Source organism: Prionailurus bengalensis, chromosome B3 (assembly GCF_016509475.1).
Source record: "Prionailurus bengalensis isolate Pbe53 chromosome B3, Fcat_Pben_1.1_paternal_pri, whole genome shotgun sequence".
NCBI classification, from domain to species: Eukaryota; Metazoa; Chordata; class Mammalia; order Carnivora; family Felidae; genus Prionailurus; species Prionailurus bengalensis.
The window spans coordinates 16,737,310-16,752,378 of NC_057355.1; the positions used below are offsets into that span (position 1 = coordinate 16,737,310).

Below are 15,069 nucleotides of genomic sequence, written 5' to 3' on the forward strand. Positions count from 1 at the left end.
CATGGGAACGACTGACTCTGCGAGCCGGAGATTCCCGGTTCCGCCCCCTCCCTAACAAATATTGTTTCCCACTATCTGTCCACATGGGCGCACCGCCTTACTATTGGTCAGTGCCCCAGGACTGTGCCTTGCTCCAGCCAATAAGCGGCCTGTGCACGTGTACGCCTGCGTATCCCGATTGGTCACCACTGCTTGATCACGCACTGCCTACCTGCGCCATCCGGTGCGTGGGAGAGCCTATGATATGACTCGGTGGCCATTTACAACCAATCCGCACCAGGCGGGGCTCACAGCCGGCCTATGGGCGCGCGCCGGGGGTGGGCTGTCCCGGCCCCTTACCAGTCCCACCTGGGTTTGTTAAAGCGATAGGCCCCACGGCGCGCTAGGGCTCCACCGGGCACCGCACAGCGGCTGCGGGGCCCTCGGCGTGCCGCGGGCGCCCGTGACAGCGGCGCCGCTCTGCTCGCCACGCCGGCTCCGGACAGCTGCCGACCTCCCCGGCGCGGCCGCATCGCCCGGCGGGATGGGCGGCGAGGCAGGGTCCGCGGCGGCCGTGGGCTCCGAGGGCCGCGTGAAGAGCCTGGGTCTGGTGTTCGAGGATGAGCGCAAGGGCTGCTACTCGAGCGGCGAGACGGTGGCGGGACACGTGCTGCTGGAGGCGGCCGAGCCGGTGGCCCTGCGGGCGCTGCGCCTGGAGGCCCACGGCCGAGCCACCGCCGCCTGGGGCCCGAGCCCCGGCGCCACCGCCCCCGCCGCCGCGTCGGAGGTGGAGTACCTGAACGTGCGCCTGAGCCTGCGCGAGCCCCCGGCCGGTGAGCGAGGGCGACGACCCCGGAGTCCCCGCCGGGCCGCGGGAGCCTCCTCAGAGGGGCTGCCAGGAACCGGGAGGGCGCGCGCAGGCGGAAGCCCACCAGCCGGGGGGCGGGGGCGGGATCCGCGGCTGGGGTCCGCCCACCCGGTGGCCGGAGCCTCAGTTTGCTCGCGGGTGACGGGCGGGTAACAATGCCCGTGCCCCCCAGTTCAAAGCACCGGGGCGATCTCGCGTGGTGGGTGCGCACCTCTAGCTGGCTCCTCGCCCCCGGGCCTCACCGCGCCCGGCGTCCCGGGACCGTCCAGGACGGTCCCCGGAGTGAACCGTTGCTATGGGAACCTGTGATGAGCAGACAGAAATCTAGGTTCTGGGGATCTAGGTCCTGTCCCTTCTGGCCTGAGGAATGGAGGGCGGAATCCGTCTTTGAGGGGCCATGCTGTGGTGCCCACTGGTTTATGGGCCTCCCGTTCCCATTCTGGACGTAGACGCTCGTATCTGGTTCATGATGAATTAGCAAAACCTTAGTCCTGGGAAGAGGGGAAGTAGTTCGTGAGCGGTAGGTAGGAATTCAAAGGAAGTGTTTCGTGAGCATCTTACTTGGCTTCCCTCTTCTGGAAGCAGGGAAACTTAAGAGTTCTGCCTCTGCCTTATATTCTTTGTCGTTTATTCTTTGCTTCTTTTTGTTTCCATTGCAACATCCCTTTCCACACCCCCCCCCCCAACCCCCTTAGGCCTTTGGAGACAGTGGGATCTGGGCATGGTAAGAGTTTCTGGAGGAAGAATTACCTTTCTTGTCCAGTCTTGTGGAGTCCAGTTAATAGTGTAGGTTTTTCCAGAAGTGGTAACCCATTATATAGGTTTCCTCAATCTCTATATTATATGTAAATGTTAAGATTTTTTGTAATTATAATAAATATGCAAAAGTTGCTTTTCTTAATCATGAAAATACTAGGAACAGGGAATCTTGGTCTTCATGCAGTTGGTGGAAGCGTCTTTACACCATTTCACTCTTCTGCCTTCTCAGCTTCAGCTTTTATATATAAAATGAGATAATGGTATAAACTCCCCTCCCTTGAAGAGTCAAATGCAGTATATCACTGCTTTGCCCCTTGCTGTGTCTTCTACAAAACGAATAGTAGTAGGTGCAGTTTTGCCTTGTCTTGCTATGGAGAAGTAGACTGTTCCCAGTTAAATCCTCAAAGTATGTGAGAATCCAGTGATCCCAAATATTGTAGCAAGGAAAAAACATATCTGGAACCAAAGCCTTCTTTTGGATTCACAAGTGCATTGTGTTGGGTGACCCTTTCATGGGTATGGTTTCCGGGATCTGCCCACGCACGCTTCCCCCAATGGTCAGAGACAGGGCAGATTTTCAAGATGGCTGACTGGCGTCAAGGGTCATGAAGAGAGAAGTGGTTTTTGTCCAGGACTTTGGACACTATATCTTTGTGCCCATAACTACTGAGTAAATAGATACAACATTAATAGCAGTTGGACCTGGAATTAGCAATAAGAATTGCCTTGGTAAAACCTGGGCTAATAGTGTTTTGATTCACGAGTTAGATCTTGCTTTTTCATTCTGGTGGAATAGAACGGCTAAGTCGAGACAACCTGAACATTTTTTTGCTTCTTTTATCATAACAAATATTTGCAAAGATCATGTTTCATTTAAAAATCATAATCTGTTGGGTGCCTGCGTGGCTCAGTCAATTAAGCAACCGACTTCTTCTCAGGTCATGATATCACAGTTCCTGAGTTCAAGCCCCACATCAGGTTTGCTGCTGTCAGCACAGGGCCTACTTCAGATCCTCTGTTCCCCTGTCTCTGTCTCTCCCCCACCCATTCTCTCTCTTTCTCTCTCTCTCTCTCAAAAAGAAATAAATACTTAAAAATAAAAATCATAATCTGTTTTGTTGAATTTTTTTTAGTAGGCTCCATCCCCAACATGGGCTTGAACTCAGGACTCTGAGATCAAGTGTCAGTTGCCCCATCAACCGAGCCAGGCAGGAACCCTTAAAAATCATAGTCTTTTTAAGGTGATCTCATTGAGAAAAAATAACAATAACATCTGTAGCTTGGAAGAGGTTAGCAACTTTACAGGGTCATAGATTCTGAGGGTCATTTAATTCCAAGACCTAGGTGAATTCCAATCACCTGAAGAGATTTTTTAGAAATCTAGATTTGGGGGAAATGTGCCTATGAGATCTATTTTCAGGAAATATCCCCAGATAACTGTTTGGCATTGTTAAATCTAATCTAACAGCTTGCTGCCATTGTGATTGATACTCTTCATTTTTTTTTTTTAATTGAGGAATTGTGGTAGAAAGACAAGACAGACCAGAGAGTTGGTTTCAGTTGGTCACCAACCAGCAGTCTGTCCTTGTGGGAGTCCCTCATCCTTCCTGAACCCAAGTCCCTGTAATGATATTATAGCTCCCATGGCTCCTGGGTGCCCTGAATTAGGAGGTTGGTTGGGCTATAAGAACATTAGTGAATGGAACACCTCTCTGTGAAATTGTAGCCTTCACTGTATGAGGTACACGTAATGAGCCAAGACAACAGAAGCATAAATGAGCACATGATTCAGCTTGTGAACCTTTTTAATAAAAAATAATAATAATAATAATAAATAAGAGGAAGAAAACTAAGATTTGATTCCAAAAACTATAACCTATATTTCTCAACCTTCTCAATTTTTGTTCCTATTTATGCATGGAGGTGATTGAAAGTCTTCATTTTAAATGTTACATGCTTCCTGTGTGGATTTGTTTTGTCTATGATGAGAGAACTTTATCTCTTAACCTCTCAATATCCTGGGTAACTCTGTTCTCCACACATGCCCATTGTGCTCGGCCTCATGCTGTTCCCTTCATCTAAAACCCTGCCCTGCTCATCTCCGTGCCAGCAACCCTCAGGTCCGGGACAGGCATCATCCCCTTTCCAGGTTCGGGCACTCTGTGGTCATTACTTGGGTGTGTGTGTCTGTGGCCTCCTTCCCTCCCCTGGTCTGTTTGACAGTTGCCATCACTCATCTTTGCATCCACAGTGCCTGACATCTAAGCATTATAAATTTTGAACTCAAATGAAATCTCCATTTCTGAACATTGTAAAGTACTTGAATTGTCATATCCACTAATCTAATGATGATACATTTGAACTGTAGTCTACCCCCGTCAGGAGCACTGGGATTGCCTTGAGCCTTTTACTTTGATGGCAGTAAATTGGGAGAGGCTTCCCTAGCGTCCAGTGCTGGAGCACTGCTGGGACACTGCTGAGGCTTCTAGGGTGTCTCTGAGCACACGTGAGCCTTGGGGACTGTCTCAGTCACTGTTGTTTTAACATAGCCTCATGTTCCTGTCACTTGCTCACTTTGCCTCCAAGTCACCCACTCCGTGTCATATTTCTGTTTGAATGACTTTCCGTGGAAGATACTATACTTATTCTGCCCCTCATATATTATACACTGAACACTGGGGACATTCGGAAGACTAAATGGGCCAATAATGCATTCCTGTTTTCTAAAAAGACAAGGTTGAAATGTTAACTGAATTGTTTCTAGTAATTAAGTGGAAAAAAATCACTAGCCCTTTATTTATTTATTTATTTATTTTAATGGATACAGTAGAAATCTCTGTTTTTAGTATCAACTGACAGGCAAATCTCAGAGTTCTCATCTGCCCTGCCCTTTCTTGGTCTTAATCAGGCCACCCTTGATGAGGGAATTTAGTCCTAAATTTGAACAGATGAACAGAAAAGGCGGGGAAGGTTTATAAGGATCTCTGCAGAGCTATCTAACCAAATGGCAGCCCCGGAGTTGGCTTTGGATCTGAGTGATGCAGATTGTGTGTTCATCGGAGCTCCAGCAGCGCCTCTGGCCTTGCAGGGTCCTTCCACCCTGTGTCTTGGCCTTCTGACAAGCAGGGATAAGCCTCTGTGTGCGATGCAGTGGAGCTGGCTGACCTGGACCCAGAGCAGGAGAAAGGAGGCATGCTTGTGCTTGGCCCACCCCGCTGAACTTGAACTAGCCACCTATTAATCAGTAGAGCTTACGTGCAAATGCAGGACTCTTACCTAATAAGTTGTCCTGTTGGTTTGGCTCTTTCATATACTCGATATTCGTAATTCTCCAAGGAAATTCTTCACCCCCTTTTTCCATTTTTGTCCAAGGAATACAGAATCTGATTTTTATGCCATACCCAAAATAAATAGATGTATTTTTTGTTAAATCAGTTTTAAATGCAATTGAGTACTGATATCTCATGTTAGCATAATAGTGTACCATATGCTAACATACTAATATTGATGTGTGTTAGTAATAATATTATGTTAGTATACTTGTGCTAGTCTATGAGTAGGGTGAACAAATGTTTATGTATATGTATACGTGTACATACATGCACTCGTGTTCACCTATGTATGTATATGGGAACTCTAGATTCCGACACTTTATGGTAATTACTTGTGTGATTGGTCTCCTTGAAGATAGAAGATGTGTGTGTGTGTGTGTGTGTGTGTGTGTGTGTGTGTGGTTTGAAATTGATTAAAATTAGTAGGCTGATTCAGATTTTAATTCTCTAAATCTCAGCGTACTGTACTTTATGGAGTACACTGGATATTATAGCCAGGAAAACCTCCTTTAAAAAAAATATGATTTAGGTTGTGAAAATTCTTGATCTAATACTAACCTTAGATAAAATGTATTTTCTTTTTTAGGTGAAGGCATCCTCTTATTACAGCCTGGAAAACATGAATTTCCATTTAGCTTTCAGCTCCCATCTGAGTAAGTGAAACTATTATTTTCATGATTTTCTTTCTCCGCAGCATGCCCTGCCAGATGTGTGGGTACCACGTACCTGCTGACGCTCCGTTACACCCGTTTATCTTGCATTGCCCCAGGATAGACTTACCTTGTTCACACTCTTGGTTTTTTTGTTTGTTTGTTTGTTTGTTTGTTTTTTAAGCCAAAACCAACATTTTAAGGGTTTTTTCCAGTTGTGTGTAACTGAAAGATGAACTTATAAGTTAATGTCTTTGGCTTGTTTCAGACCTTTAGTAACCTCATTCAGCGGGAAATACGGAAGTATTCAGTACTGCGTGAGAGCAGTTTTGGAACGACCCAAGGTACCTGATCAGAGTGTGAAGCGGGAACTTCAGGTTATTAGTCACATCGATGTCAACACACCAGCATTATTAGTAAGTCCTTCCTTCTTCTCTTCCCCCTTCCCTCCCTCCCTCCTTGCTTTCAATTGCGCTATGTACATTGAGCCAGTTTAGTGGTCGTCTGTCCTGTCACTTTCTGATAGAATCTCGTAACCCATGGGCATTCACTCTAAATGTGTGATTCTAGGCCGGGCAAATTACAAATTGTGTGTGTTAATACTATTGATTATGTCTCCGTTGTTCGGGGCTTCTTTTGCCAAAAAGTTATACAGGCTTGAAATGCATTAATAAGGCTTAATAATAATAATGCACACACAGAGAGTGGTTACTTTTACCAGAGCGGCCACATTCACAGGGCTGTGGTATTCTAAACTCTTCAATAATAGCAGGTTGAGGAACAGTAATTATGGAAGAGTATTAATCATGCTCAGCCTGTTATTGAAGCTCAGGCCATTATGCTATGTATCCTTCCATTTTGCATGCCATTTTCTAACATTAAGTAAGTGCACGCAGCTGCTGTGGGGAGCCTTTCACTTATCATTTCCTTATGACAGATTTGGCCACATTAAAGCATTGAACTTCTAATAATCACCAGAAATACTGTAGGCTGATAAGAAAGATTAGGCTATAAGTAACAACAGAATAGGCAAGATGGGAGCTAATGAGCTAGATTCTTTTATCTAAACCCATATTATCAAAATAATATAAAATTATACCTTGTACTTTCATGATAGCTATGAGGACCTAATGGTTCTTCATTTAAATATGAATGAATGATTTTTTTTTTTTTTTTTTTTTTTTTACTTCCTAGAAAATACTGGGATAATTTAAACTTTCCATCATGATACTGATGTTCCAAACATGTATGTTTAGTATCGGGGGTTTCTTTTTCTGGCCAATGTTTTTAAAGGGAAAAAAACGGGAGTTAAAAGGTGTTTTGCTCTGTTTTCATACGAAAACTGAATAGACTTTACGGTTTGTTCACTTTTAGAGTGTGAAAATATAACAGTTATGCCCTGGTCGCATGGCCCCTTGTGGCCAGAATTCTAGAACAGCCAGCACCCAGCTGACCCGGCTCACAGCTAGTTACAGCTGAAACTTACCATCCACCCGCCACTTTTTTTTTTTTTTTTTTTTTTTTTTTTTTGCAAATTGACAATACTGTCTTGTATTTTTAAAAACTACTCGAAATTGGGAAGTTAGCTACTTCTAAGCTATTCATGGCACCATGGTGGCAAATGATTTAAAGAGATTTTATTTTTTTTTTGCCAGAAAGAGAAACTAGTAATCCTTTAATATTCTTTTATAAGTAAAAAATGTTGCGGCTTTGGGTTTTACAATGAGCTTTTGGTTTGTGTATCTTTCCAACTGAGCATCTTGAATCTTGAGTCATTTCCATCGATGCTGTGGAGTAGAGAGCAGGGCGGTATGTTCAGTAACCCTGTGGCTCCATGACATTGGGTTTATCTTGCTGCCATTACACTAAAACCCAAAACATTCTAAGTTAAGGGCACTTGAAATTTCTGCCTACTAATGTACTTTTGAATTCAGGAAATGAGACTGTTTGCTTGTTCTACAGTTTAGATGCCAAAACAAGTACAGTGTTCTGATTATTGATTTTTATACCATTTCTCCCTAATACACACGTAAGGTTTTTAAAAGAAAAAGTATCAGGGCGCCCGGGGAAGTTCAGTTGGTTGAGCGTCTGATTTCGGCCCCGGTCATGATCTCGCTGCTGGTGGGTTCAAGCCCCACATCAGGCTGTGTGCCGACAGCTCGGAGCCTGGAGCCTGCTTCAGATTCTGTGTCTCCCTCTCTCTCTGCCCCTCCCCCACTCGCGCACTGTCTCTCCCTCTCTCAAAAATAAAAAAACATTAAAAAATTAAAAAAGGAAAGAAAAAGTATCTCTGTCATGTTAATAGTTATGACTACAATTTTTGATTACTTACTTTAAGGGATGTTAAATCATTTTCCAGAAACATAATGATTTACAGGGTAAAACAGGATGGTGTCACCTAATGTGAGTCTGAGAATTCACCTTAGTTTTCCTAAAAAGAGAATTTTTTTTTTATGCTTTGTGTTTTACTTAAGTATTTTGCCTAGTCTGTCACATGAGGATAAAAGTGTTGATTTGTTTTTCGGAAGACCTTTCTTCACAGTTATTTAATAAAGAATGACACGATTTTAAGTTCTGTGAATTTTCTGCTAGTTTTATTAAAGTCATGTTATTATTTGAAATTTTCAAGACCCCTGTATTGAAAACTCAAGAGAAAATGGTTGGCTGTTGGTTTTTCACTTCTGGTCCAGTCTCGCTGAGTGCCAAAATTGAAAGGAAGGGATACTGTAATGGTAAGCACACGTTTGAAAGTCCACGTGGAAGAGTCATTGATTTTATTAGCTAATTGCAAGTGATTTTTAATAGTGTGTTTTGTAATTTACGAACTGTATACTGTTTTAAGATGTGAATAGTACGGTTTTCTGTTTTTCACATAAATAATTGATATTTAAGTATTTTTGAGTGGATGAGTAGATTCTTGTCCAACTCCTGGCATTTTTTACTTCAGTGCTTTCGCTTTAGTGACAAAGTCTAAAATAAGAAGCCTGGGAAAATGCCAGCATTTGACTCGATGTTCGGCAGAATGTCCAGGGTGGTGTTGCCCAGAAGAGCACTGTTGTCTGAAAGCCCCCAAGTATAGGGGGCTGCGATGTAGACCGTGAACAGTCTGAACAGTCAGACTGCCACCGGCGTGACCGTTTGTGAAGGGTCCGCTCTCGTACAGTGGCGTTGGCCCCCACTCCAGGGCTTGGCCAACTGGAACCCCACGTGGTACAGGATGGTGTCATGGTGCATGTGTAACGCGGATGCAAAACTTGCTGCTCCATCCACTGTCTTACCTGTGCCTGAACACTAGTTCCTTAAAAACAAAGTCTTTGTTCTCCTGTTGGCCGGGTTTTGATTTGATAGGCACTACAGTGATCTTTCGTACTTTATACACCCCTGGGCCATTTCTTGGTGTGTCTTAATTTTTATAGATATTGGCCATTCACGTCTTTAGAATTGGTAACCTGATATTGCTACATTAGACAAACAATGCCGTAATTAGAAAGCGGCACCTGCCGTGAGCTGCAGCGATTCCTCAATTCTCTGACGCGGATTTACAGTACAAGCCTCCCGTCAGAGATCCCCTCTTGTGAAAGTGACTTTGTGACATTGCAGCTTTAATTGGTAATGGCTCTAGTTCACCGCGGGAAGGGCTTTCTGAAACGTCGCTGAAGGTGTTTTTGTTTCCTTTTCAGGAGAAGCTATTCCAATCTATGCGGAGATAGAGAATTGTTCCTCCCGCCTCATCGTTCCCAAAGCTGCCATTTTCCAAACGCAGACGTATTTGGCCAGCGGGAAGACAAAGACCGTCCGGCACATGGTCGCCAACGTGCGAGGAAACCACATCGCCTCTGGGGGCACCGACACGTGGCACGGGAAGACTCTAAAAATTCCGCCTGTTACTCCATCCATCCTGGATTGCTGCATTATCAGAGTAGACTATTCCTTAGCTGTAAGCAGGGAGCTTATTTTTATACATATATATATATTTTAAAGTGTATTTATTTTTTACTTTTTAATTTAAAGCCAAGTTAATTAACACATAGTATAGTATTGGTTTCAGGAGTAGAAGTTAGTGATTCATCACCTACATATGACACCCAGGGCTCATCCCAGCAAGTGCCCTCCTTCATGCCCGTCACCCCTTTAGCCCACCCACCCCCCTGCACCCCACCAGCAGCCCTCAGTTTGTTCTCTGTATTTAAGGGCCTCTTATGGTTTGTCTCCCTCTATGTTTTTATCTTATTTTTGCTTCCCTTCCCCCGTGTTCCAGAGTGCTTTTTTAAAATGAAAACTATGTAGAACGGAGCAGTAACTGATGCCGTGTCCCCACCAAGCATGTACATTTAGCGGCTGACAAGATGTCACTTTACACCAGCATTCCGACAGGCTGGAGTGACGAAGACTGGCCTTTGTCTGTAATCCAAACCTATCCCCCTGAGGCATTTAATTAAGTCACATGAAAGAGTTAAGGTGCATGCAGGGGGCTGGTTATGTTGAAAGCACCTACTTCATTTTCTACAATTGCTGTGTGTAGGGCATGCTCCCTTATGCTGAAGGATGTTAAGGCTACGGTTCCCCATCACAGAGCATTCTCTATTTCGTGCGCCGTTCATTTGGTTTGTTGTCCGTTGCATTTGGTCAGGATGATTTACAGTTGTATGCTGGAGCGGTGGCAGGCAACAGAGAGATTTGTTTGTGTGAAAAAATAAACTGGTCCATCTACTATGAGGTTTAACCTATATTTTGCCTTTCTCTCTGTCTCTCTTTTTTGCTGTTGTTTTTTTTTTTGTTTGTTTGTGTGTTTGGCATATTAGGTGTATATTCACATTCCTGGTGCTAAAAAACTGATGCTCGAGCTTCCCTTAGTGATTGGCACAATCCCATATAACGGTTTTGGGAGCAGAAACTCCAGCACCGCCAGCCGGTTCAGCATGGACATGAGCTGGCTGACGCTGACGCTGCCAGAGCAGCCGGAAGGTACGACGGTTTGAGGAGCTTTGAGCGCGAAGTTCACACGTAGAGTAAGAGCAGGCGGGGTCAGGGCAGAAGTGCTTAGATGACCATTACTACTGCTGTTAACAGCGGCCCCGACTCTTCCGGGTACTAAAAACTAGAAAACGGTGTTCCTGGAAGGGACGTGGAGAGCTTGGCTTATCCAGGACGCAAAGCTGCTGATGGCAGAGCCAGGAATCAAGTCTTCTACTCCCGACTCCCATTCATTAGGAGTAAGACGATGAGAAAATGGTCCAAGTACGCGTAGAGTGCGTGTGTTTTCTGCAACCACGTCTACGTGATCTGTTTTACCTGCACTGTAACATCCACCTCTCGAAATAGAACATAATCAGTGTTCGTGGTGATTTCACAAGAGCAGAATTGATTAAATATGTCTTGTTGCAATAAGCACAAAAACTCGCTTACTAGAGCGGGGATAAAAAAAAAAAAAAAAACCATTGGTTTCACATTTAGCTACATTTCTGGTTTTGGTAAGAGTTCGGCAGATTAACGCAATTGACTTTGCACGGACTCCTGAGATCCAACTCCATTTTTGTTTTAGCGCCACCCAATTATGCAGACGTGGTGTCCGAGGAAGAATTCTCTCGACACGTCCCTCCTTACCCTCAGCCCCCTGACTGTGAGGGAGAAGCATGCTGCCCTATGTTTGCCTGCGTACAGCAATTCCGCTTCCAGCCTCCCCCTCTCTATTCAGAGGTAAGCAAAGCAAAAGAAGATGAGACTTCTGCCTTGCTGTTTGTAAATAATCCTCCGTAAGTATCTGCTGCTGATTCCTAATGAGCAGGGGATACATAGTTAAAAAATTTCTCGGGTAACGTTAGATTAGCCCTGATCCAATCACCTCATTCTGTAACGGTTGCCTTGTAAACTACAGCAGGCACGTCGCGCACCGTGGATTGCCTTTAAAATGTTTTATGTGGCCATAGAACACGGAGAATTTAAGTGGCCCACTGGGACTTATTACTGATAGGCTTTGAGCAGCTCAGCTTACAACCACCAATAATTAGAGACAGATACCATGACCCTTTGGAGAGTGCTGGGATAGTAGTCTTAGTGTCTTGGTCTGTTTTTTTAGGTTGATCCTCACCCTGCTGATGTAGAAGAGACCCAGCCTGTGTCCTTCATTCTCTGAGAAAATTCCAGAAATCACTGTGATCATCATCTGACTAGAATGTTGGTTCTTCCCCCGCTGCCTTTATGGAAAGAGAGGGAGAGAAGATTAGGGGAAGGACATACACGAACATCAAGATTGAATTGAAGGATGCATGAACTTTCCAGTGGGCTGACAAGAATGCGTTGCACAAATGTATGGTAGGGTCATGTGTCCCCTTTAAATGATCCAATGAAGATGTGACAAGTCACAGAACGTAATGGAAGTCCTGGTGGTGAGAGAGTAAGTGAAGGGTGTCTGCGCTTGACCCAAGAGAACAGAATCCATGTGGGTGGTGGAAACACTAGACGAACGTACCTTTAAACAGGTTTCTCCAGGTGGAACAGAAGTTACCCTAAGCTTTAAGGAAATACGGACTCGTTGGGAGCCTTGATCTTGAAGAAGGTAGCAGCACAGAGGTGTGTATAAATAGGAAAAAGGTCCACTCTAAATACGAAGTAACCCTCAACACGTCGGGGTCTTCATGATTTCTCCCCAGGTCCCATAGAACTGAAGTTCTTGAGAGAATCTTTTTATGAGGTCCTAATGAAGGAATACAGTTTCATATTGTAAATCAGCTGTACAGTATTATGAAACCAAGAAAGAGTTCCTTGCAAGGCATGTCCGTTCAGAGGGGAAAGATGAATTTCAGTTTGAGAACACATTTTGTGGAAGGCTGTACTTTTTACCCCCTTCAAGTACTCTGTTAGGGTGTTTGATTTTTCCCGTGTCTTAATTACCTAAGATCATAGTAGAAAAAGAAAGGGGGGGAAAAAAAAGGTTGCATCCTCAGGATACCTCGATAACTACACAAAAAAAAACCAAAACAACAAAAGCCTCTCTTAACCTACCTCTAGTGGGGTTATCAGAATCCTTTTAAAACACCAGGCGTGATAAGCCTTCCGTGGAGTTCCTGCTAATTGGCAATCCCAATCTTATCTCACCGATCGCTAAATCTGCAGGTGGACCAAGGGAAAAATCTATAAGGTTAGCATTAGATGAAAGTTAATAGATGTATACCAAAGGGTATTTCGAAATAAATGCAGAATCAAAAGAGGGTACAAATTTTGAGGGTACCATTTAAAAAACAAAAACAAAAACTTAATTCCTGCCTAGAGACTTCAGTCTACTGACGGCAGTCACCACGCTGTACGTTATTATTCCAACTCTTTAGTAATTCTATTTAAACTGTGATTTTTTTTTTCTTTATTGTCTTGGTGCAATATTTTATTATCATTTAACCTCAGGATATTCCGACCGACTAGATTGTGTTGCTGCTGAAAGTCTGAGCAGTGTTCTTCCTGTCCCCCTGTTCCCCTCTTCTTCCTGGTCACGTGCTCACGTGCCCGTCCTTTGATCTGTTAGTTTCATGAGCCGAGAGCACCCCGGACACCGCATGGAAGGGAGGTAGGGATTCCCGCAGGAGAGATTTTGGACCAGCCAAGTACTTTGGTTTTCTCCACGTCCTACGGGTTCGACCCAGAAACCCTGGTGCTTCCATGCAGAACACCACACTTCATTCGCCAGAACGAGTCCTCTTTTCTTTCCGTCAGCCTACATTCAGTCACGAGTGTGAAAGCTCTTTTTCTAAGGTTAAGTTTTGTATTTAGAGTTAGTCGGCCCTCCGATCAGGGATTTTTCTACAAGCATGAGGTAGATGCAGACTTTTCGCCCTTCCGGACATACCTCTCTGAATCACGTGAGCACCTGCAGCAGGTTTTTCTCACCGTAAGCCACTGTGTAAAATCACAATACACAACTGTTATACTGATAATGGTGGTACCGAAATCGTCACACCCCGTTCATTCCCTGCTTTGGTTTTTAGTGTGTTGTGGGGTTTTTTGTTTTGTTTTGTTCTTGTTTTGCTTTGTTCTTGGTGTGTTTTTAAGCAGGTAACGTGTACTTAAGTGCTGTCGGAACAATTTTGCTTTTACTTTAAAAAACAAAAAAAGGCCACCTTCAGCCGTTTCTTGACTTCTGAGTTGTAGTTTACACGCTTTGTCACGATACCAAAACACAATGATACCAAAACACAGTGAAAGACACAAAGCGAAAGGTGTGAAGGAAGAGAAAGTCGAGCTGTTTGGCCCCACGTGGAAAAGCCAAGTAGTTGACTCCCAACTGCTTCGCACGCTCCTTCACTAGGATTGTTTTGTCACCTGTATTAGAGAAATCATGAAATGTGCTCCCCAAATGAAAGCACAGCTGATGTCGTAGCACTTAACAGAGTAGCCGAAAGGGATGATTCGCCTTATGGAGTTGGTATCCGCCCATCTGACCTTAAGCAGTAGGTTGAAACTGCATACCTTTCTATAATCAAGACATTATTTTCCGAACGTAGAGAAGTCTACATTGGAACGGAGTTCTTGGGAATGAAGATAAAAATGCAGCTGCTATTGCTTGCTTATTCTGTTGTTTAGTTTGCAGAGAAACCGTGGCCTTAGAATTTTCTTTTTGATGCAAACATTGTGACATTGAAAATGTGCATCTTCGGGCACACAAAATCCTTCCGTGGGCGGAACTTTAATTTTGATGTTTTTGTTTTGCACAATAAGAAACTCAATAGGCAGGGGTTTTGTTTTTGATAAGTTAACTATGAAAGCTTTTTTATTTTTATTATTAAAAATGTAACAGTTTAACCCACAGGAAAAAAAAAATAAAGATTGTATTTTGTACTCTGGTTTGAACCCCATGGGTTCCTTTTGTTAATAAAATGATGACACTAATGCTGTGAGGTGCTGGGTTGTTTTTTGTTTTGTTTTGTTTTGTTTGCTTTATTTTTATAAGATTCTGACCTGAATTGTTACAGACATAGGGGGGAGAGTCAATACCACAAGACCAAGTGTAATTGCTGTAAATTAAGATCCTTTTGTATACACGTCTGGTCACCGGGCCGGACAGCCTGGGGGGATCCTGAGCCTGGTTTTACAGCGGGCTCCGTTTCCCCCAGGTAATCCGTTTTTAGCATTCTGTGAAGAAATGTGGTTGACATTTAGAGTAAATAAGCCTAAACTATTGTGGTTGTTGAGGGAGTACTACCTTCATTTGTTCCCAAATGATAATGGCTTCTGGAGTTTTCATGTTTTATGGGCCACATGTTTCCCCAGTGGAATCTGGTGGGCTGCTGGTGGACGGATTGGAAGGCACTGACCCAAGCAAACCTCCCCTTTCAAATGGGTAAAAACCGTGCATTTTGTACAGGGAATATACAGTGGCATATCATCTCAAGAAAACTCCCAGACCCTCTCTCCTGGAAAATTCTCAAACTTAGCTAGGTGGTAAAGCCCAGGTAATTTACTCTCCCAAGTGTTTATAATCTTGTTAAATAAT

The 15,069-nt window shown here is 44.0% G+C and overlaps 1 protein-coding gene across 1 annotated transcript; it reads left to right on the forward strand.

Annotated features, from left to right (window-relative positions):
- Window positions 1-340: 340 nt before the first annotated feature.
- ARRDC4 (arrestin domain containing 4) lies at window positions 341-14,465 on the forward strand. Its single transcript, XM_043554776.1, has 8 exons — window positions 341-812; window positions 5,525-5,591; window positions 5,857-6,004; window positions 8,218-8,320; window positions 9,269-9,525; window positions 10,391-10,553; window positions 11,131-11,285; window positions 11,665-14,465. Exons 1-8 carry the CDS (start codon window positions 524-526, stop codon window positions 11,719-11,721), a joined length of 1,239 nt encoding a protein of 412 aa, XP_043410711.1. The 5' UTR covers window positions 341-523; the 3' UTR covers window positions 11,722-14,465.
- Window positions 14,466-15,069: the final 604 nt, after the last annotated feature.

Excerpts from the sequence above, each read along its gene's own strand:
- ARRDC4 (XM_043554776.1), top strand. The coding sequence starts at position 524 with ATGGGCGGCGAGGCAGGGTCCGCGGCGGCCGTGGGCTCCGAGGGCCGC. Across the intron at positions 813-5,524 it reads CCTGCGCGAGCCCCCGGCCG|GTGAAGGCATCCTCTTATTA; the intron begins GTGAGCGAGGGC and ends TTTCTTTTTTAG. Across the intron at positions 11,286-11,664 it reads CTCCCCCTCTCTATTCAGAG|GTTGATCCTCACCCTGCTGA; the intron begins GTAAGCAAAGCA and ends CTGTTTTTTTAG.